Source organism: Aplidium turbinatum, chromosome 5 (genome assembly GCF_918807975.1).
Source record: "Aplidium turbinatum chromosome 5, kaAplTurb1.1, whole genome shotgun sequence".
Classification (NCBI taxonomy): domain Eukaryota; kingdom Metazoa; phylum Chordata; class Ascidiacea; order Aplousobranchia; family Polyclinidae; genus Aplidium; species Aplidium turbinatum.
The window spans coordinates 13,864,750-13,887,104 of NC_137476.1; the positions used below are offsets into that span (position 1 = coordinate 13,864,750).

General features: G+C 39.4%; 2 protein-coding genes across 2 annotated transcripts; both read right to left on the reverse strand.

Moving 5' to 3' along the window:
* Positions 1 to 12,173: 12,173 nt before the first annotated feature.
* Positions 12,174 to 14,383, reverse strand: LOC145770965 (uncharacterized). The gene is made up of 3 exons (XM_082582706.1): positions 13,416 to 14,383; positions 13,154 to 13,311; positions 12,174 to 12,892 (listed from the first exon to the last, which is right to left on the reverse strand). Exons 1-3 carry the CDS (start codon positions 14,381 to 14,383, stop codon positions 12,174 to 12,176), a joined length of 1,845 nt encoding a protein of 614 aa, XP_082438832.1.
* A 19-nt stretch (positions 14,384 to 14,402) lies between these two features.
* LOC145770966 (uncharacterized) lies at positions 14,403 to 15,296 on the reverse strand. The gene has a single exon (XM_082582707.1). The coding sequence runs from the start codon at positions 15,294 to 15,296 to the stop codon at positions 14,403 to 14,405; it is 894 nt and encodes a 297-aa protein (XP_082438833.1).
* Between the last annotated feature and the right edge of the window lie 7,059 nt (positions 15,297 to 22,355).

Genomic DNA, 22,355 nt, shown 5'->3' on the forward strand with positions numbered 1-22,355 from the left:
ACACAGTGGTTTCAGTAGCTGAAATTAGTGTAAACACTCTTTGGTGTGAAGAACAATGCGCTAAGCACAACACACCACGTTGCTGCCTGCTTAATGGAGGTTGTGTGAGCCCCAGCTGTGCTATTACTTATTGTGATGTCCTATTACTTCATAGATGGTTTTTGATAATATTGTGTCATGTGATTAATTTTGGTGTTGTGTCAGTTGCCACTTATGTTTGGTTGTTCACATCGTATGTTTGGCTAGATTCAATATTCATGCTAACTGCTTTTCTTATGTTGTGCAAAAATAAAAATTTTTGCTCCGAAGATTATTATTTTACCAGCATTTTTGAATTAAAGTGGGGTATGGCAATAACTTTGATACCCAACAACCCATGTCTATCTAAAGTGGTTTTTGAGTTATGGCGATTGGAGTAGGCAGAAATTTCGGAGTCGCGGTAGAGGGGGTAAACAGGGGGCCATGAAATTAAAATTATTTCCAGGTTATTTTTTTCCCAAATAGAACAGAATTAACTTAGCGACAAATCAAAATTCAAATAAAGGAGCAAATGAAACACCCTAGAGGGTATAGTGGTAACAGTGCTAGTTTTAGGATTGAAACATTATGCTGGTGTGATGATACAAGTTATTGATAGCTAGCTGTTTAGCTATAGTTAGTTTATCTACAGTTACCTATTACTTGTTAGGCTGTGGCTATTCTTACAACATATTGTAAAAATAGCCTCAGAGGCTATTCTTACAAGCACCACTCAAGCATTACGTTTGACATCAATATGCGCTCATGCGTGATCTGGAGCTGGTATACAAGTCGCCGCCCTGGTTAAAAAGGCGATGACGTCACGGAGGAGGAATCCACCAAAAAAAATGGTGGAAAAGTGGGGTGAAATCAGTCAACCATGACAAAAAAAGCATGCAAGTGTCCGCCTTTACTAAATAGCAATGTAACACAGGCCTGAAAAACACCACATATCTCCTTAGAAAAAAGTTAAACTTGACCAAGTTTAACTATTTATCCGAAGAATACTTCTAAAGATACCAGCATTTAATCAAGAACATATCTCTGTCGTTTCTGCTTCGATTTTTACAATTGAACCATTGCTGGAAAGCACAAGCTATCGTTTATCCAAATGAAGGTCAGCCAGACTCTCAAAGTTAAAAATATTTCCTAGGTAAAGAGTTGAACTTGACCAACTTTAACCATTTATCCCAAAAATACTTTTAAAGATAACAGCATTTAATAAACGCTAATCTAAAGAACATATCTCTGTCTATTTACAAGCAAAAGTTGAGGTTGATAGCTTTTTCAAGGCTTCCAGCTATCATAACAGTAAAGTGACATGAGAAAGCGTAAGAAAACACCGCAGGAAGCTACAACTGCATTACTGCACGCTCTTTATATTTAACAGATCTGGTTCGGATCTGACCACATCTTTCGCAGATCTGGAACAGATAAAATGGCTGTCTGGGACATGATTACAAAACGCACAGAAGGAATTGACATGTGAAAGTTGATGAGCGGAAAAGCTTGTTCGCGCTAAACAAGCGGATAGGCTTCCGCGATCGCACGTAGGATTTGTGTGAAATGATGATCGCGGGTCCACTGGCGCCGCCACATAAACTTATCTAAATATCCTGGGATCACCTCCCTTTTAGTTCCATTCATTCGTTTAAATTTTAGCTTACAGTTTAGCCACAGGTTTTCTACGTGGTTCGTGTGAACACCTGTGGCTGAAACATACTCATAGTGCATTGGCTATTTACAAAAAGTGAATACCGCACATGTTAAACAAAAACTGTACATATTTTGAGCACAGCACAGTAATTGTTAGGCCAGATCATCACCCATGTGTCCCTCCTCTCCTTGCCTAGATGAGACCTGTCATTTGTCCTCGCAACCCTTTTTGTTTCCCGACCAAACTGAGAAGTTTAGAGTTTGGTTATTTGTTGGATGCAAATAGACGCATGCTTACGTTTTTGACCACCTTAAAACACTAAACCAGTTTCTGCTCGACATAGCCTACAGTGTTCAATTTCTGTCCCAGGAATCAACTCTTCAAGCAATACTTTCCCTACTTTGTGTGCACTAACATCCTAATTTATATGCCATTGTTAACAATTGCGATATTCGTGAATTCATTTGAGGCTTTGGGTACCGGAATCAATATATTTGAACTAGCAAATTCAATTCACAACACTTTCCACTAGGCTGTTACTTAACACTAAGCATGCATATGCACTGCGATTTGTGGCCGTGTTAGTGTCACCTTCAAATCCATATTATCGCGGAGAAGCCATTCGAATGCGTCTTCTGAATGAGTGCCATGAACATTACATTTCCAGCTTGTCAAGACTCAAAGAAAAAGCTACTAGGTCAGATTTCCCTATCGCGATGACAAATGACATGATTGGAATTGCTTCAACTTGGACTGACAGACTTAGGCCACCAAAACCTCAAAAGAAAAACAGCAAGACTGTGTAGGCTACTGCTTTCCCAGCTTTATTAAAAATGAGTGAAAAAGAAAAGGAACTTAAACCTGATGTCATGGTCACATACACAAGGCCAAAAATAATTGGAAATTATGTTACAAACTACAAAGATCTATCAAAAAAAATCCAATCTTCTGTTCTACAAAGAGGTTATTCTGCCCCTTGTGGTCGCTGTGCGTTGTGTGGTAACCATGGTCATCATCGTTTGTCAATGGTTTCGCGTACAACGACATTGAGCACTCCGCAAAGACTTTTTAAGTTAAAACAGGAACTCAATTGCAGCAATTATGGGATTTATGTAGCAACATGTTTACTTTGCCATGAACAATATGTTGGACAAACGGTTAATAAATTTTCGGTTTGCTGGTCAGGCCATCGTGCAACTTGGGACACTTTCGATTTTTCTTCTAATAATGACAGGGCTGCGTTATTAAAACATTTTGCTGTATTTCATGATCTAAGTACTGAACCACAACTTTCCCAATGCTACAATGTCACATTTGTTGAACAACCCAATATTGATAATCTAGATGCTTGTGAAGATAAATGGATACATAGGATACATGCCAAAATAAATATCCAAAAATTAATTCTGCCACAAGTTTAATTTTTTGACGCTCCACTACATTTTTGGTATTTTTTCAATATTTTACTGCCTTATTATTCACTGCCGTCTTTGCCTACTCTTTTTTCCACAACGCTACATTTTGTGTTTTCCAAGACGCTCCATTTAATTATTTATCGCTGTACTTAGTTTGTTTATCACTGCCTTTGACTGCCGTGTTCCACATATAATTTATTTTCTTTGCCGTAATTTGTCACAACGCTACATTTGCAGGCTTTGCTCATCGCTCTTTCATCAATTCTAGTTTATAATTTATATTTGATACGTAATTTACATTACTGCCGGCTTGGTTTAGTTTTCATTCAGCATTTTTTCAATTTTTACGCTTATGCTTTTTCTATTTTTTACGCTCATGTTTTGACATTATTGTGTCACTGTAATGTTGTTTAAAACATTATTTGTAGGTTTTAACTGCCCTTTATCAGAACTGACGATGCACTGAATAAGTGCGAAATATATTTTCTGTAACATCTACTGACAACTGATCCCTGTTACCTTAGCAATTGAGGTTTTAGCTTTCTAGATATTGAACAGGGATCGTTTCAGAATAAGACTAGGTCAGAAAGCGAGGCAGACTCCGACGCAGCTCAGCATCAGCCAAGAGCACTTAGCTTATTGTGGCAGGGTAGATTGTTTATCAGTGTGTTGTGATTTGACTACATAATCTCCTGGTCATTCCAGACTATTTTTGATGGCCATATCTAAAACTAAGTATTTGCTTATTTTTTATTTCTTTTTTTTAACATGTGATATATTTTATTAAATACAGGTCATCTTTACGAAGCAGACACAAAATGCTGACTTTAATAATAATAAGTAATCACCCTATCTACGAAGGGATAGGCCTATAGCTGTTTGCATGATTAACTGTCTTAGTCATTGATTAAGTATATTTACGTCTACTTGTCTATATCACGAAACATAGTGTGATCTAAATGGCGATATAAAGTAGATATTTACACTATAGAATATTTGACTTGGGTAAATTTGATCAAAGTGTTGGAAGCATTAATTACGTTGTTCAAATTGCTTGTATCATCAATCTTATCATTTACTTGCTTCCTTGATTGTCACCATTGCATGGTATTGTGCTCTGTCATGTTACACCATCTGATATATCTTCTTGAAGAAGTCCATTGTGTTGATTGACGAAACGTACGAAAATGGATTTATCGTTTTCATAACTGTGTACTGTGTAGCTGTTAATTAGTAACATGTTAATAGTGTTAAGTAACATGCGTAACTATAATGTGTCAATGACAGTAGTCTATGTACGCGCTTTAGTGCATTTAATGATGTGCTGGTGCGTGTACTGTAGAGCCAGAGGTAATGAATACCGTATAATATATGTACCTAAAATGACTGGTGTTTTATAGGACACCGTGGTAGTCCTACTGGTAAGGTACTATGTGTTCGTTTTGTGTACATCCTAGTTTGCCTGTAGACTTCGTGTAGGCCTAATCGACAACTTTTTTTAAACCCCGAAGTTAAAGTTGCAGCTTTTCCTCAAGACGTTACCAATATTACCCAATGACATTACCGCACTATGGTTTGACTTTCACAACCCAGGGAAAGCTGTCACAGAAATTTGTCGCGTCTGCACCAGGAACAATTAACGTTCAACCTGCTCTCCTACCTCCATACAAGCGCTGGCAGCAATTAGGAAATTGCATCGCTAAGCCTATCTTAGTTCGGTTCTTGCTTTTAGTTGTTGTTATTATTGTTAGGTTCTTGTAAGTCGCAATCTTCAGTGAATTTTATGCATAGCGTTTATGTTTTCATGTTACCAATAAAGTATCCTTAAAGATGACAATCATATTCCAATCATATGCAGGACATATTTAAGCAGGATGAAAAGCAGCTGTTTACATTTGAATCATGCCAGGTGGTATGAATATTGGTATCAACGAGCTCCTGCAGAGCGTGCTCTTTGTGACCATAGATCAATATAGGCCTAACATGTTTAAAGGTATGAACACTGATCCTCTAGACAAGTTCCATGCAACGCACTTCTCTGTAATAGCATTCCAGTAAATATACACATGTACACTTGCAATGTTCCATATACAGAAACTGCAACAGATGCAAAGAAACAATTACAGTTTTATTTTATTAATCAAAAATGTGATTATGTATGAGTAATTCCGTATTGCCTATTCAAGTTGAATGCAATGATAAGTAGGGCAACCAAAAGACATGGACTTCAAAGGCGATAATGTGAAACATTACTTGATGTTGAAGTATAATACTGCAGAGTGCAGAACCCTCTCAGTAATTTCGGGATATTTAAAGACACTCCATATTTATCTTTTGCAGTTTTTCGAGTGACTGTCATTATGTGTTCGTTAGCTGTGGTGTTGAGTCTTCCACATTTTTCTTATTATTTCATTAGAAAAACAAAGATATCCTTACTTAACGCCAGTTTGTATCCTCTGGGGATCCTTCTCTTGTATCATGGGCCAATCCTATAGATGTTTGCTGGTACACCCCTTCATTTTCTTTGAATTTTAACGCCAACGGTTTGAATACTAATATGCTTTGTATTTTGCATTTGGGTTGCAAACGCAGAAAGTTATGAGTCAAAATTTGTAAATTGTAAAGTCAAAATTTCAAGTTTTTATGTCAAAAAATTGGTTGCCCTAATAAGCAACATTGTTTGAGTATCCTGGTGAGAGCATCATCTTGATTCTTGGGTCATTGTTTTTTAAGAAAGGAGGAATGTTTTAACTCAAGCCTAATAAACTTAGTTTAAAGTAAACGCAACAAGAAAATCACTTTTTGTCCAATGACTAATTATATCTACTTCAGTGAAATCTTTGCAGCATATATAGGAATGAGATGTAGGAGTGAAATGCTTTCTTTTTGTCCGATAGTCCAAATCTAAAATTGCATATGAAATGTATTGTAAGAATTGGATAATCATCACGGTTCATTTACTTTCATTACTGCACATTGTATATTTAGTGATTATTTGATATATACAAAAACATTACGACATTTAGCCTCGCACAGTAGCTTATAGCGATTAGCCTGCCAGACAGCAGAGCAGACACAAACAGCGAGCAAACTAAAGTTGCCAGATGTTTTTAAAATCTAGCCTATAGCCCAATTGCTACTGAAAAGTAGCCCAGTCGTCGAAAGAGATGAAACAAACGTTCGTAGTTTATGTTCAGTTTAATATATAAATGTTAAATGCCGTGTGGTTGCTTGGTTTATCTGTTTATGGTTGAATAAAGTCACCTCTTTACCAAAATTGTATTCCAAATCCTTTGCATTTTTAGCGATAATCAAATCAAATTCTCGTATCAATGAACCCAAATGCCTTTCTATGACAAGCTGGATATCATCAAAGCCTAACTCCGAATCTATCAGTAACTGATTCAAAACAGTACATGATGCTGTTTTCTGGGACGCGATCTTCCCCTTCCACAACTTCAGCTTTTCCGTAAAAGCAATCAGTTGTTCAGATACATCGACTAAATTATGTTTGGTCCTTGCAAAGATTTATTCAAAATGGTCAATGTTCAGCTGCGAAAATATATCAGAAAGATACGCCACAAACAAAAGCCACTTTTGATCAGCAAACTTTTCTGCCAAGCTGTTACAAACTTATCCAGTACTTTGCCACGAGATAACCATCTCACATCAGAAAAGTTCAACAGATGTCTGTATTCTGCATTAAAATTTTCGCATAATTTTTCAAACAGTCGTGAGTTCAGTGATTTGGCCTTTGTGAAGTTGACGATGTGAATTACATCTTGCATGGCAGTTCCCAATTCGGTGGAAAGCCTGCAAGATGCTAAATTTTTTCATTGTACGAAACAGTGACTGACAAGTAGCCTACTGTACAATAGGATAGTTTCACACAAGCAGTAAAACCTTTGCGGGATCCGAGCACAGCTGCAGCTCCATCACTGCAAATACTGCAGCATTTTGTCCACTATAATCCCTCTTCGGCAATTAATTATTACACTTTCCTAGTCTAGTGTGTAGGCCTACTGTTGTGTACACTTTACCACAAAATGCGTGTGGCAAAACTGTCGGGTGAAACCTGCGGCGTAGTTTGAATAGTGGAAACTACAAAAACTAAAGTAGTGGTAGACAGTTTTAACTTTGCTCAAGAGACAGTATCTTTCATCACCACATCTTACAGCGACCTATCCAAATCAAACGGCGACCCAGTTTTGGGTCGCGACTCAGGGGTTGAGAAGCACTGTTGTAAGACGATCATGAAACGACACTCAAAATGACATTGCACATACTTTGCAAGACCTTATCTTCACAAAATAAGAACAAGCCAACAAAACTGTAAGCAAAGTGTTAGCTTATTTTTTAATCAATCATACGGTAATAGTTTTTTAAAATTTGCACAACAAAAAGTTTCACTTTTTGAGTTTATTTTTAAAAGACACAAAGTTTGTAATTTGTTACAACTATTTTCTTTAGTTTGTGCAGTCATAAAACAAAAAAGAAACGTTAAGTTTGCAACTTGTTGAAACTACTTTTAATTTTAAAGTCATAAAACAAACTCATACTGTTTGTAGCAATGATGTTTTTATACAATTTGGGTAAAGAGGTAACTTTTTTTAAACCATAAACAGACATAACCCAATAACAACACTACATTTAACATTATATAAACAAAAAACAAAAACAATAAGCTAACGTTTTCGGCTAGTCATACAGTACAGCCCTTTTCAAGCCTACAAGAAAAATATTTTTAAAAGAAATACTGAAGAATAATACACTATCACAACAAAAATATGTACCAGTCTAAACATTTGAGAAACTTCCTTAACTAACTCACACAAACTGATAACTGAAAATTACGCAGCACAACAGATCGGTAACGACTAGAACATCACACAACTAAGGCGAAAGAGCCACGCAGCTTGAGTCCTGTCTTTGTCATGAGTTACCAAGGGGGGTGGGGGGACTTGTATACCTGGGACTGGTATACAAGTCCCCCCCACCCCCTTGTTAACTCATGACAAAGACAGGACTCAATGGACATGGCTCTTTCGCCTTAGTTGTGTGATGTTCTAGTTGTTACCCAACAGATCAAGTATTTGAAAGGTAAAATTAATTGATTGTTCAGAAAAGGACTCAAGCAGATTACACAGGATGGACAAAAGCACAGCACGAGATAGTGGCACAAATAAAGTAAAAATACGAGAAGCATAACGTGACAATTCAATCAAACACATTTAAAAGATAGGAAGCTCCGCCAGCAAATAATTGCCTGTTGAGCCCTGGGTTGAAAGATTTGATTATCAATGCCTCGTAAATCTAGGTGTCGAACTCGGACAAACACTTAGGAGCAATTTCGAAGGACTCCAATGAAGGTTTATTGTTTGAACACGATTGACAGTTGTTTGCACTGTTTTTATTAAAATTAGCTAAATTCAGATGCTCTCTCACTCTTGTCACCAAATGTCGCGTGGTCATACCAATTTGTGTCGAACTCGCATGGTGCGAGCAAGTGAACTTATAAACGACGTTTGAACATAAGCGGAAAGGAGTTTTAGACTTCAACTGAAAATAGAAACCAGCTTTAAGTGTTTTATAGACGGGAAAAACATCTTAAGTTCTTGAAATCAGGTTCCTCAACTGGAAACGTAGTAGAAACCGAAATAAAAATCCTCTAGGAACCTTATTGAAAAACCAAGTCGGGTAATGATTAGCACCAAAGTACGAGCGTAATTTATTGATTTCATTGTTAAAACAGTGATTGTTCGAGCAAATGTCTCGAGCTCGCGAAAAGAGGCACTTTGACCAAAGCAGGTTTGTAATTTGACAGACAAACAGCGCTGAAGTTTAAAGAGCAGTGAAGGGGGGGTTATGGCCAGTGTAGGGGGTCTGGAGGCATGCCCCCAGGAAATTTTTTGTAAATTTGCCTTGGATTTTATAGATTTTTTTGCAATCTGAACCTTACTTAGCTGATAATTGGTTGAGCTGTTTTTCAAAAAATAAGATTTGAAAATTACTCAATAGCTGAATAATAACATAGAATCACAGATTGCCTCTTAACACTTGAAAATTAATTTATCGGTAAATGAGATGATCTGGCAGTTAGCCTTTTCTACTTAGTTAATGCCACCTTTATCTGTTTTTATCAATAACCTAATAGCGTACTGGAATAATCTAAAAAATAAAATTCATTGTCTAAAAGAAAAAACACGTTACTAGTGTCAGTAATAACTTACAACTTTCATAATGGGAATATCCCCAGATGGTGATTTTGTTTTGCATGCAATTTCAAATCAGCATGCCTTGGTCCCATTTGCGCCACACTGTAGTAAAAGAGCGGCAAATTGGCAAATTGCATTATCAACTCATGCTGAGCTGCTCTCCTCAGCATGCAGGGTTGCCATGATCAGCAAAGTTGCCAAATTTTGACAACGAACAGTTGTTTCGAATATTGAAATTGAGAGAGCGAGACGGTTCTGTTATTAGCATTTTCAATTTCTACGCATAAATTCGTTGTTCCTGAAAGATTTGTGATTTCATGAGAATTGTAAGGCATGCAGTGCATGCCTTGCATGCATGGAGAATACGCCTCTGGTAATATCGTAGGTCGGAAGAACATGTTTTCTTGTTCTCTTTTAAAGTGATGGTTGTTGATCAAAACTCACCCATCACGTGTGAAACTGCTATGTTAGTTCATTGAAACATTGGCTTGTGATGATGTCTAAGCTTATAAATCGTATGCTTGTTTTTGTCGCATCTGTCAAAACGATTGTTTAAGAAATTATGGCCCAGCTATCTGTCTCCGTATTGTAACACAGATTGTGGCGCAATCATGACGTCATCATTGCGATGCACTGTCACTGTCTGTCGTTATTCCTTCTCTATTTTACTAACTAGTATTTTCGCGACTTAGCGAAAACGTGGTTCGGCTTTCTTTTATGATGTGTGAATCTATCGGACGGACGTGCCGTAATAAGAGTGTGTAGTGACTATTCCACATCACAATTGAACCTGTCTCTTTTTGACAATATACAATCTCAACACATGTGGAACTTAAGTCAAAAGTTAGAAAGAAGATAAGTTGGGTAACAGTTAATACATAGCTGTTACCAGAAAGAAAGAACAACGATCGTGATCTATTGTTTGTGCAAAATTTCATTCAGCTTGTTAGGTTTGTCATAAAAGTGCTGTTTGTTGTAATTACTTTTACGAGTAACATCTCATTTGTATAAGTATATATAGCTTCAGGACAATTTCAAATTAAAACACTCAAATCAACTTTTTTTTTATCTCAGCAACATGTCATTATAAGGATAACTATCAGCTTTTCGGATGAAATCTTGTGTGAAAGCAGATAAAACGTGATGTTCAGTGATGGAATGATCAATCAAGATCCTATAAGGCTTAGGTGGACAGTCGATTGCACTAACTAAGCGATGTATAGCATGAAGCAAAATTTAAATTAAAGTTTAAGCTGAATAGTCCGCAAAGTTAAAAGCGCTGCAACATTTTCATAAACTATGAGGTGAACGTTCAATAGTCATGCACCCGACTCAAGATCAATTAAGCGGCGCTGGTTCGGCTCTCGGGGTGTGCCCTTGAGCAACGCATTCAGGGCTGCTCTCCATTCAGCAATACCTAGTGTATGAAATAACTCACAGACAGCAACACTTCAACAACCGGTGTAACGGTCCAGGAGTTACTGCGGTCTGAAAGTTACCGTAACTTCTGGACCGCGTATACGCGGTCTGAAAGTTACTGCCAGTCCAGAAGTTACTAAAACAGGGTTGTCAGATTTGACGCTTGCAGCAGATTTGTATGAATGATTTCAACATTGGAAAAGTGTTGAACTTGAAAACTTATCCACCATTGCATCTTAACAACATGGTTTATAGCAGAAACGTAATTGAGAATGAAGCGAAAATAAGATGAAAGTTAAAAGATGAGTTTTGTACCAGAAATTGTTGCTGTATTGGAATGAAATTTTAATTTGTAACCTAACAATTTACGTAGGCTATCATTTTAACCTGATTTGTATGTATCATACCATTTGACGTTGTGTCTGTGCCTTACGTGCGTTGGCAAATGAATTTGTATGGGGAGGTGATTGACTAGATGACCACTTGGCCTATAGTCTTTTGCTGTCATCCTGATTGTGCTATGATGCAACCTACGATTCACAATGTAGTGTTAAGAATGTTTTGTTGACTCGTTGTAGGCTATATGGCGCTGTTGAAACAATTAATTTAATTGATCATCGCTCCAAACATTTCAAAGTTTGAATCGTCGCTATACGTGAAACGGTGGCATTTAATAAGCTATACGGGCCTAAATATATCGTGCAAAGTTTGCATTTGAAGGCTGACTTGTTAGCCGCTGGTCTTGAGTTGTAATTGACGAACATAGTCTTTGACTATATTTTATGTATTTCATGAAAGTTAAAACCAAAGTTTTCTAGTGAATGAAGCACTGAGCCTACTTTTGGTTTGGTTTTTCATAACTACCGCTTTGAAGAAATATAAAGTAACTTAGGCTACATGTAAGGCAACCTGTAAGAGGTCCCGCGTGACCAAGTTTGTTGTTGATTCTACTGAAGGTAGTTTTCTAGAATCTAACGCCACTCGTACTGTATTTCCAAATATTTATTTCCACAAAGCCAAAGATTACAGTAACATTTAGATTAATACAGTCTTAGACAGTGAGGGAGGGGTTAATTTCGGCTTAATTGCCACCTGTCAACAATACATAAATTGATAATTCCCTGATACACTAACACTTAAAACCTTCCCTTTCAAAACAATATGGCTGACAGGCGAGAGAAAATGACGGCGTGCGTAATTAAATGGAAACGTTTTCTACCAGAAAGTTAAAGGTGATGTCTCCAATTTGGGTTTTAAGTTAAATATTGCTGTCGGTCCCCTCTACAGTTCCCCCGAAAACTTTTAAGAAGTTTTCTAAAATTGGAAGGGGGCTGACGACACAGTAAAGCACATGTGAATCACGTACAAGAAATCATCTGGCGGCAAGTATAAGCGTCCGCGTAAATCAATCAAAGTCAGTTATCGTCGTTGGGCTCAATCAAAGTCAGTTTAGTTATTGGTCGCTCTCTGAGCTTTCCGCCAGGCAAGCGAGCCACAACGGAGCGTACATGTCCGTCCGAACCTGTTTTTGTTTGTGTAATGATTGCGTATGGGTACTTCAGACAACTGCGGTTCGTCTTCGTCGTTCAGGATGACAAGATCGCCGATTTTGAAATCTCTTTCTTCTTTGCGCCACTTCTGGCGTTCCTGCAAGCCTGCTAAGTAGGTTTTGTACCATCTGTTCCGCCACACTTCTGCTATTCGCTTTGAAAACTTGTAGCCTCGTCGAAGCTCGTCTCGGGGTGAGGTAATGTTGGGAGGCATACAATCATCTCTTGGTTGTAGTGTGCCAACCATTAAGTCGATGGGTCGCAATGGTGGGAGGCCGTCATCTGATGGTGACTTGGTAAGTGGTCTACAATTGATGATATATTCTGCCATCTTACAGCAGGTTTGAAGCTCATCTTCCGTCGGGTTATTTAGAGACAGCTCTGGAAGAGCAGCCATTGCCTTACGAATGATGCGGATCTTCCGTTCATATAGCCCTCCATGATGAGAAGCTTCCGGTGGCCCAAATTGCCACTCTATTTCCCACTCTTCCATTCTTCTACGCAATTCTGGTGATTTACCAACAGATTGGAGAGCAGTAGCAATTTCCTTCTTGATTAGGGTATTGGCACCAACGAAATTTGTCCCGTTGTCAGTTCGCATGAATTTGGTCCTGTAGCCTGTGGAGCAAAGAAACCTGCGGAAGACATTCATGAAGGAAGACGTAGTTAAATCTGCCGCTACTTCAACGCGTACTGCAGTGGTGACCATGCACACAAAAACACATAGCCAGCGCTTAACACAGCTTCTGCCCACTGCCACACTGAAAGGGCCCGCGAGATCGGAAGCAGTGTGTGTGAAAACATGCAACCTAGGTTGCAACCTTACAGCCGGAAGCGGTGCCATCAACTGCTCGCCCCTTTCCCTACGCCTTAACCTACAGCCCAAACAGTCCTTGATGTAATGTCGAATGGTGGCTGTGCCTCCTATTGGCCACAGTCCGTTATAGTCGTGTTGCAAAGTCCCGAATACTAAGTCAGGACCAAGGTGTCCACCGTCGGCATGACTCTTTTTCACATATAGTTCGGTACACCAATGCCTGTACGGCAGAAGAATTGGATGTTTGAAGTCGAAACCAAGATCTGTGTTTTACAATCTTCCCCTATACGAAGTAAACCATTGCCATCTGAGAAGGGAACATACCTACACAGCTGGGTCAAAAAATGAGGTCTTTCTTTCAGGGGATCTTTATTGAGGGCTTCTTCAAAGGGAACGTGGTCCTTTTCCATTCTGCTGGTGATCTTTTCCAAGGTCTCCTGCTGCACCAGTTTCAAAAAAATGATCCGTGCCTTATCCCTTGTCATAGGTGACATCGCCTGCGCGCCTTTTCCCGTTTGAAAGTGCGTTTGAAGAGATCTGAGGCAATGATGGGCTTTCACTATCCGTATTTCTGCTTCCGTGCTGCTACTTGAGTCTGACAAGGCATTTAGTAAACGGCCTTTTCCTTCTGCATGTGCCAGATTAATGCGCAGAACTGGACTTTTGATCCCTTCCAATAAGTCTGTGTCACTGTCCCCACGTTCCTCAGTTTTCTCTACCGGAATAATACCAGATTGTCGAATAAATGCAGGGCCTTTGGCCCACAATTCGAAACTCTTTGTTTTCCGATGGTGCATACCCCTTGATGCTACATCGGCCGGGTTTTCCTTAGTGTCCACATACTCTGGTATTTGACTCCCAGTGCCACTGAGAATTTTGTCCACGCGGTTTCTGACAAACTGTGTCAGCTCTTTCGTAGTGCACTTGCACCATTTTATGACCGTCATGGAATCAGTCCAGACACATGTCTGGCGTATAGGGATACTGAGGCATGATTTGCATTGAGTCAACAGATCTATGCCCATACATAAAGCAATTAACTCCTTACGAGCAATAGAGAATATTTTGACTTGAATCGATGGGAAGAGTCTTGACTTTCCCATGACTAAGGCCGTTTCCACATTCTCATCCTGAATTTTTCTTAAGTAAATGCATGCACCCATCGCATAGTCTGAAGCGTCAGTAAACAAATGAAGTTCATTTTCCCCACCGGAGAGGGATGAGTATTGTCGGGGGAATGGGAAAGATGATAGTTGCTGCACATCCGACAAACTCTCATTCCACTTTTTCATTAGATCAGGGTTTACTTCATCATCCCATCCCAAGGTGTTGGCAACTATCTGAATAGCCCAGTTTGAGCGTATCAAAGAAAGGGCACCAGAGTCCTAAAGGGTCAAAGTGAGAGTTGACATAACTGAGCGCTTTGCGGCGAGTTAGTCGAGATTCTGACACAATTGGGCGATCCATAACATACAGCTCTAGCTGGTCCTTCTCGGCGTACCAGGAAATGCCAAGCGTCTTTTGTTGTGGAAGTCCATCCTTTAAAGAAGTGATTTCTTTTAACGGGGGTGCCAAGTGATCCCGGTCCACATCCTCTAACACAGAAAGACGATTACTGGAAAACTTGGTGAGCATGAATCCGGTTGTGGCAAGTAGTTCTGTTGCTTCAGCAATAGTCTTTTTTGCATCCTCTTCTGTTTCGACAGAGGTGATGAAATCGTCTACATAGAAATCCGTTTCAACTCTGTGCAAAGTTTCGGGAGTAATGTCTGCATAGTTCTTTAGCGCAGTGTACTTAATACAGAAACCTGCGATGCTGGGCACACAAACAAGGTCATATGGCATAACGGTAAATCTCCACTCTTGTGGATTGTGTCTCTCCACTGCTCCAGTGAAAGGGAAAAACCTTAGCATGTCTCTGTCTTCATTACATAACTTAATCTGAAAAAACATGTTCTGTATGCCTCCTGTGATTGCATAAGCATGTTGTCTAAAACGAAGTAGAACCCCAACGAGAGGTTCCAAGAACATAGGACCACGATACAGCATGTCGTTTAGGCTAGTTCCGTTGATGGAAAGAGCTCCATTGTAGACAACACGAAATTTTTCCTGCTCAGTTGCAAAGTGAGTTGTGTAATGTTTAGGTTTCTTTTCATGGTTGCTAGATCGGCTTTCAATTGGCTCAGCATGGCCTTCCATCTGCATCTTGATAAACGTGTCTTTGTATTTTTATGCCTTCTGTGGCTGGGATGAGAGCCTGTTGACTTGAGATCTTGAACGACGTTTGGCAATGTGCAAGCTTTCTGGTACATCTTCAGGGTATCCTTCTTTCCATGGCAATGCAAGCTGTAGTCGCCTTTGACCACGACCGTCAAACACTTCTGTCAAGCTCTGATTGTACATATTGAGGACTTTTTCATCTTCCTTGCTCATTATGTTCTTTTCAGAATCAACCTCCTCTAGTATCAGTTGATCCTTGTAATACTGAGATAAGTCATGCTTCAACAGAGGAATGTATTCCATACACTCCTTCTCAGTAATACCATGCTCAGCAGTTACGATGCTAATGATGTCTTCCACACAATTTCTTCCTTGGACTGATTGCATTGCGCAGATGTGTTTAGTATGGGAATCATCAATTTTCATACCCCAGAATATTGATCCCAGTGAATGATTTCCAACCAGGGGTTCACTCGCAAGGGCTTCTTTCCAAGTACAAGTTTCTAAAATTTTAAATCTCCTAATGTCCTGTGCCCCCAGGATCATACTGACTCGACGTTCTCCTTTCACAACTGGAAAATTTTCCTCCGACAAGTTATGCCTCCGAAGGACCTCTGTACTCAGAATACATTCTCTGTACGGTAGCCGAGTGTCGATAAAGGGAACGTTGGGCAACTCTACCAGCCCCGTAGTGTGATCCTTTAAGTGCAGTGTCTGGTTCATACATGGGTGAGTCTCTGGAGTATTTTTTAAAAACTGAATTGTTATTTCGTCGTTTGGCTTCCACCCAAATAATTGCTCTGCCAAATCCTTAGTACAGACACTGGTATCAGCCCCTGTGTCAAGCAGTGCATAAAACGTAACCTGATTTGTGGCATGGTTGCTGTCCGTCTTTACTGCTGTTAGTGTCATCAAAGGTACAGATGCCGCACTGTTTGATTGGTCGAAATAACTAACTTGTTTTGCATGAGCCATATTCATATGGGATGCGACTGGTTCATACCTTGGGCCATTATTGAGATGAGTGTCTCGTTGACGATGGTCTTGTGAATCGTTTTTGTCCTGCTCTGGCGTGTGGAGCAATACTGAATGGCCCCCTTCACATTTGTCGCATGGCTTGCGGTTCCTGCAGTTTTTAGCGAGATGTTTTTCAAGACAGTAGTAGCACAAGCCTTCTCTCCAGACGAAGTTTCTTCTTTCTGCAACCTTCATTTCTAAAAACTGTCTGCATTCCTTTGTGTTATGTTTGGCCAACGGATGGATAAAGCATTTTGCAACATGAGCTCTTGGTGGTTGTTGGGGATAATAATTAGCTTGTCTTGAAGTATCTGGAATAGGTGACTTCCTGTCTGCAATGTCAGGGGTAAACCTTTGCAAATGATTGGTCCTGGCTTGAGGAGGTCGTTGCTGTTGAGGTCTCTATTGACTGCCGCTTCTTCTCTCTTCATTTTTCTGTTGGTGAAGTCTCCAATGACCACCATTTCTTCTTCCTTCGTCTTGAGGTCTCCGAGGAATGTTATTTCTCTCTTCGTCAATCACAGCTGATATGTCATAAGAATGCCTTTCCCTAAATTTTAGGTTGGAAACTTGCTCATCAATGAATTTAAGTATAATGTCAAAGGAGCATCGTTGAAATTCCCGATATTGTTGGGCAAATTGAGCATATAAATTTGCATTGAAGCAATCAACAATTCTAAATAGAAGTTTTGGCCGTGATAGTTCATCATTTATATCTATTGAATTTGCCACACTTTCCAAATTTCTGAGCTTGGTCCTATATAGTTGCATAGGTGTCACATTGTTTGACAGTGACCCTTTTTCCCACTTGATTTCTCGTATGGCGTCTTCTAGCAGGTGTCGAGGGTCGCCATATAGATCTTCAAATATTTCCCAGATACGATCCAGTGCATGTCTAGGATCTTGCATTATCCAGGCGCTCTTGATGTGATCATACACTGTGTCAGTAACCGAAGCTGCGATCTTTTGAAGCAGACTATAAGGATCTGACTCCCAACACATAGAGTAGTCGCTTAAAAGCTGTTGCCAGAACATTAGATAGTCCGAGGCCTTTCCAGAAAACCGGCGATTACTCTCTCTATCATAAGCTAAGTATCGTGGCAGCGATCTCCATGTTGGTCCGCCTAATTGTTCCACTTGTCTTCCATGCGGCCTCCCTTGCAAGTGTAAATGATGGAGTGTTAGCTCGACGCATTGGCCCTCCAACATCATTGTATATTCTCGCACCACTTGACTGAGCCTCCACTTGAGCATGACATGAGGTCTCTCCCATATTGCCGTCATTAATATCACTATTGCCTCCAATCTCTGGTGACGACTCCACTCCAATTGCTTGTTTGTAATATGTTTCTAACTTTGTCTGGATTGATGTATCATATTGAGCCTGCAGTTTTCTAACCCTAGGTAAGGTTAATATGGGAGTTTTGTTTTCTTTTTCTTGTTTATCAGCTTCTGTGATCCATTGAGTTAATGCTTTAAGATATTCGTGATGTGCTTTAACAACATAGTCATATACCGCCTTTATGACATCATGGTTCATTTGATCTTCGCCTAGTGAGTACTCATGCATGACTGCGTTCATTGCGTCTAACTCTCGAGCATATCGAAAAAGATTTCTATGATTAGATTGTTGTACTGGGCTTGGATTGTCTACCCATGTTTGTTGAATTTCACTTATGGCCTCAGCAATAGCCTCATCAGGTGACATTTCTTCAGACCCCATGGTTACTAAGGTACCAGCTAAAAGACTATATCCTCGAAGAAATGTAAGATATTCTGATGTAGTATTGTATAACCCCAAGTCTTGATTGGTCAAAAATTATTGCAGATGGCACCGCCTACCACCTGTGATTTCACACACCTTACAACCGAAACACAAACACCTATCAGATAGACACTACACAAAAACAATGAAAGCACTAACCTGTGCACGTTTACCAACACCCGTGCAGTCCGAGCCGATGCAACAAGCTTCCTCAACCAGCCAACTCCAATCCCGTACATCCGTAAGTATGCTCTGAGCAGTATTTGTAGAGTAGCTGACTGGCCCTTTGTTTCTTGCACCACCAAAGTCCGTAAATAGTTTGCTTGAATCTCGGTTTTCCCGTAGTGAAATGTTCAATCTTCTTTACTTTTCGGCATCAATGATAGAGTCCATTCAAATCCGAAATTAATGTAAGAGGTCACGCGTGACCAAGTTTGTTGTTGATTCTACTGAAGGTAGTTTTCTGGAATCTAACGCCACTCGTACTGTATTTCCAAATATTTATTTCCACAAAGCCAAAGACTACAGTAACATTTAGATTAATACAGTCTTAGACAGTGAGGGAGGGGTTAATTTCGGCTTAATTGCCACCTGTCAACAATACATAAATTGATAATTCCCTGATACACTAACACTTAAAATCTTCCCTTTCAAAACAATATGGCTGACAGGCGAGAGAAAATGACGGCGTGCGTAATTAAAGGGAAATGTCTTCTACCAAAAAGTTAAAAGTGATGTCTCCAATTTGGGTTTTAAGTTAAATATTGCTGTCAGTCCCCGCTACACAACCGGTAGTCAAAACGCCATCAACCTTCAGTGAGCAGGGCCTCCGAGAGAAATCAGCACTGGTCGGGAAACAACACGAAAAATGGGCCCCATAATATTTTTTAGCAAATATTGCATTGCATGTTCGTGTTAAGCTGAAATTAGCCTACTTTCCTCAGCATGAAAAGAACTTCGTTTAATGTAAAAATCATCAATATATAATCACTGGATTACACTTGCAGCAAAAATGCCATTGAGGCAAACCATTTTGTCTAGAAAGCTTTGTAAACACACAATAGGCGACAAGCAACAAAAATAGTTCAATCAAGCATTTAATTCAGGAGTGTCCAAACTTTTTCCCACACGAGCCAGTTTTGATAATAAGTGTTCGCGGGCCAACAGCCACAATAATTTTTCTGAAAACTGCAAGTTGAATTTATATGATTTTTGTGTGTCTGCAGGCCAAAAATAACACATTGTACAACAGGCGCGGGCCATACAAAAACGTTTCGTGGGCCGGAGTTGGTCCGCGGGCCGGACTTTGGACATCCCTGACTTAATTCAACCCTTTCTGGACTTTTTGCAATGCAAAGTTACGGATCACAGCATCAAATGATAAAATATTGCGACGTCTGAATTGATGCACAACATGTCTAGTTAGGCTTTTCAATCGGTTTTGAGTCATAGACCTACTGGAGCGCAAACAATTCTTTACAAATTTCAGAAATTTCTGAAACCACGTTCTCAAAGCACAACCGTTGGAGGTAGGCTAGCTATCGGAACACAAAAAAAACATCATAATAAAATTATTTGGAAAAACCTTTCGAAAGTTGCAATCAATGATTTCTTGTGTAGAGATTATGGGGTGGTTCGATCTGGTTTGCAGCTGAAGTTTGCTGTGTGGCTAATTTCTGTCAAAAGTACCAACTCATCCAAAATGTCTTGAAAAATGTCATTGTTGTAGCCTACAAATGGTTTAAATTTGTCCCACATGTCCACAACTGCACAACAGACATACGATGAAATTTTCATGGAACTTCAAACTCATCGACGATATGTTTAAGTTTGTTGATGCATTTGTCAATTCCAACAACGTTCGAATCCTTTGCAATGTATGGTAGAATACATTTTCTTCGAATGATTCAGTTAGTTAAGTGGAGTTATAAAAGCGTTCTGTCCTCAAGAAAACAAAGTCATTTTCTTTTAAATTTATAATTGCCACTGCAACTTTAGCTTGCGAGTAGTAGACTACTCTTCTCAGCTTTCTTTTACTTAGATTACATCTTCCTTTAATTTCATTAAATTCATCAGTGAATCTTGTTTAGGACCGTAATCCGCATAATGCAAAGCAGTCACAAATTTAAAACTGCTAGTTGTAGGCTACTTTAGCATTGACTCAGCTTCCGATCAAGCTCTTGTTGGTTCTAACTTGATGCATTTAAGAAACGTCTTTAGAGCTCCAACTGCAAAAGGGTAATGTAAAGCATTGGGTTTGACTGCACCACGACTTGATTACATTCTCGAAGTCAATTTTCTTTGCAAGATGATAGGACAGCTTTCTTTAGATTTTTCAGAAGTTTTTCTGTGACTGGTCTATAACTTTAAAGATGCCACAACAAGCTTACAGATAATCAATTACTCCCAAAAGGATAAGACACTTGAACAACGCTGTCTGTAGGCAACATTATGAATTTCAACTAGATTTAAGCAACAACATCCATAAACAAAAAACTCAAATAAAGAAAAAACTCACTACCTTCCAAATCACATCATGAGAAGCATGGCCAACAAAAGGCTACTTGACCACACGAAAACAGAATATCTTTTAACTATGACAAAATTACATCCAATTCCAGCAATAAGTTAATAAAATCAAAAGTTTTAAAACTGTTCGGCCACATTAAAAGATCACAATTCGGAATCAGCAAAGTTTGCACAGAAGGAAAAGTAGAAGGAAAAAGAAAACGTGGCAGACAACCAAAACGATGGCAAGACAACATCCAATCATGGACCGGACTCAATTTGGCGACACTGGGCGAGCTGGCTCAAAATCGTCACTCTTGGAAGCAAATAACCCATGTTGATGCGCAATCTGATGCAGGCGGAGATAGACTGATGATGATCCATAAACAAAAAATATACAGGATTTACTTTCTTTAATTGTGCTTGGACTGATACCTTTAACTTTCACAGATAACTTATGTTGGATGCAACATCCTATGCCTGGCCAACGCAGATTTTGAAGTTAAGGTTCAGTTGTCAAGCAAAAATAGTTCCCGCTTAGCTAACACAGCGCCAGTTTTCAAGTTGACACTATCAATACAATCGAAACCGTTCAGTAATACAGAAATCATTTCAGCTTCCGATTTTACGTCTTGAAGCTGTTCAACATCGCCTACCTTAACACGCAAATGATTTGTTCTTGATGAAAAGCATCGAGAGTGACATTTACAATGATAGAGAAATACTTGGAACTACGCACTTCATTTAAGAATTTTTGATTATTTAGTTGGTACATTTTTACTTTAGTGCTAAAAATGGGCCCCCTCAAAAGTGCAAAAACAAAAAACTACTCGTTTTTCCTTTACAATGTTTTGCTAGGGGGGAAACTGGCCCGACTTCCCCCCCCTCTCGGAGCCACTGTCAGTGAGTAGGCTATCACAGTCTCACACGCAGGAAAGGCTTTAACTTTTACGAAAGTATTGAACACTTTGAGATTCCAATAAATTTCCGTTGGACTCCCATCGAAAACACGTGGCACGAAACTTGATTTTTTGATTTATTAATATCACAGCCATTTTCAAAAACTAATGAAGCTAAATTACTGACACCCAAATCCAATCTGTATTAGGCCTATCTTTCTTGAATTAAATTTTATGTCTTCTTCTTTTATGACATGATTGTTCAGCTTTTAGGGCAGGTGATGAAAAATCAGGTACCGGTAAGTGTAGCTTCTTCCAGTGCTACTGTATCATGTATTCCATTTGGTGTCATATTAATGAGACATTTAAAAACGACATGGTTAGCAGTTTGTTTCCCGCGTCGCATTCTCAGGCCGATGAGGTAGCCAAACCCCACTTGTGCGTATTGGAACGGAAGCATCCAACTTATGTTCAAAATCTATTAAACTTGACCCAAGTTTGCTGGGCCAGGTCCATACCAAGGGTTGCGTCACCGGGTGAGGTAGCCTATAAAACTATGGCGTGTGGTGTCGGTGGCACATCATACTGCATTCCATATGTTTTCCATATGACTTGCTGCGCTGGTGGTATGATTACCGTATCGTTGTATCTATGGAAGGACAGCTCGTACGAAGGGTTGTCTGATTTCAGTGACCAAAGACACCTTTGAGTTGGGATGTAGAGATTTGCGCAGAGCAAGTGGTTTGAATATCTTACCTGGCTAACCAGGTGTATAATTAGGTGTACCCTTTCGGCAAAGCTCAGCAAGTTGGATGCCTGCAAGCAGTGGCGCGGAAACTATTTTTCTCTATGGGG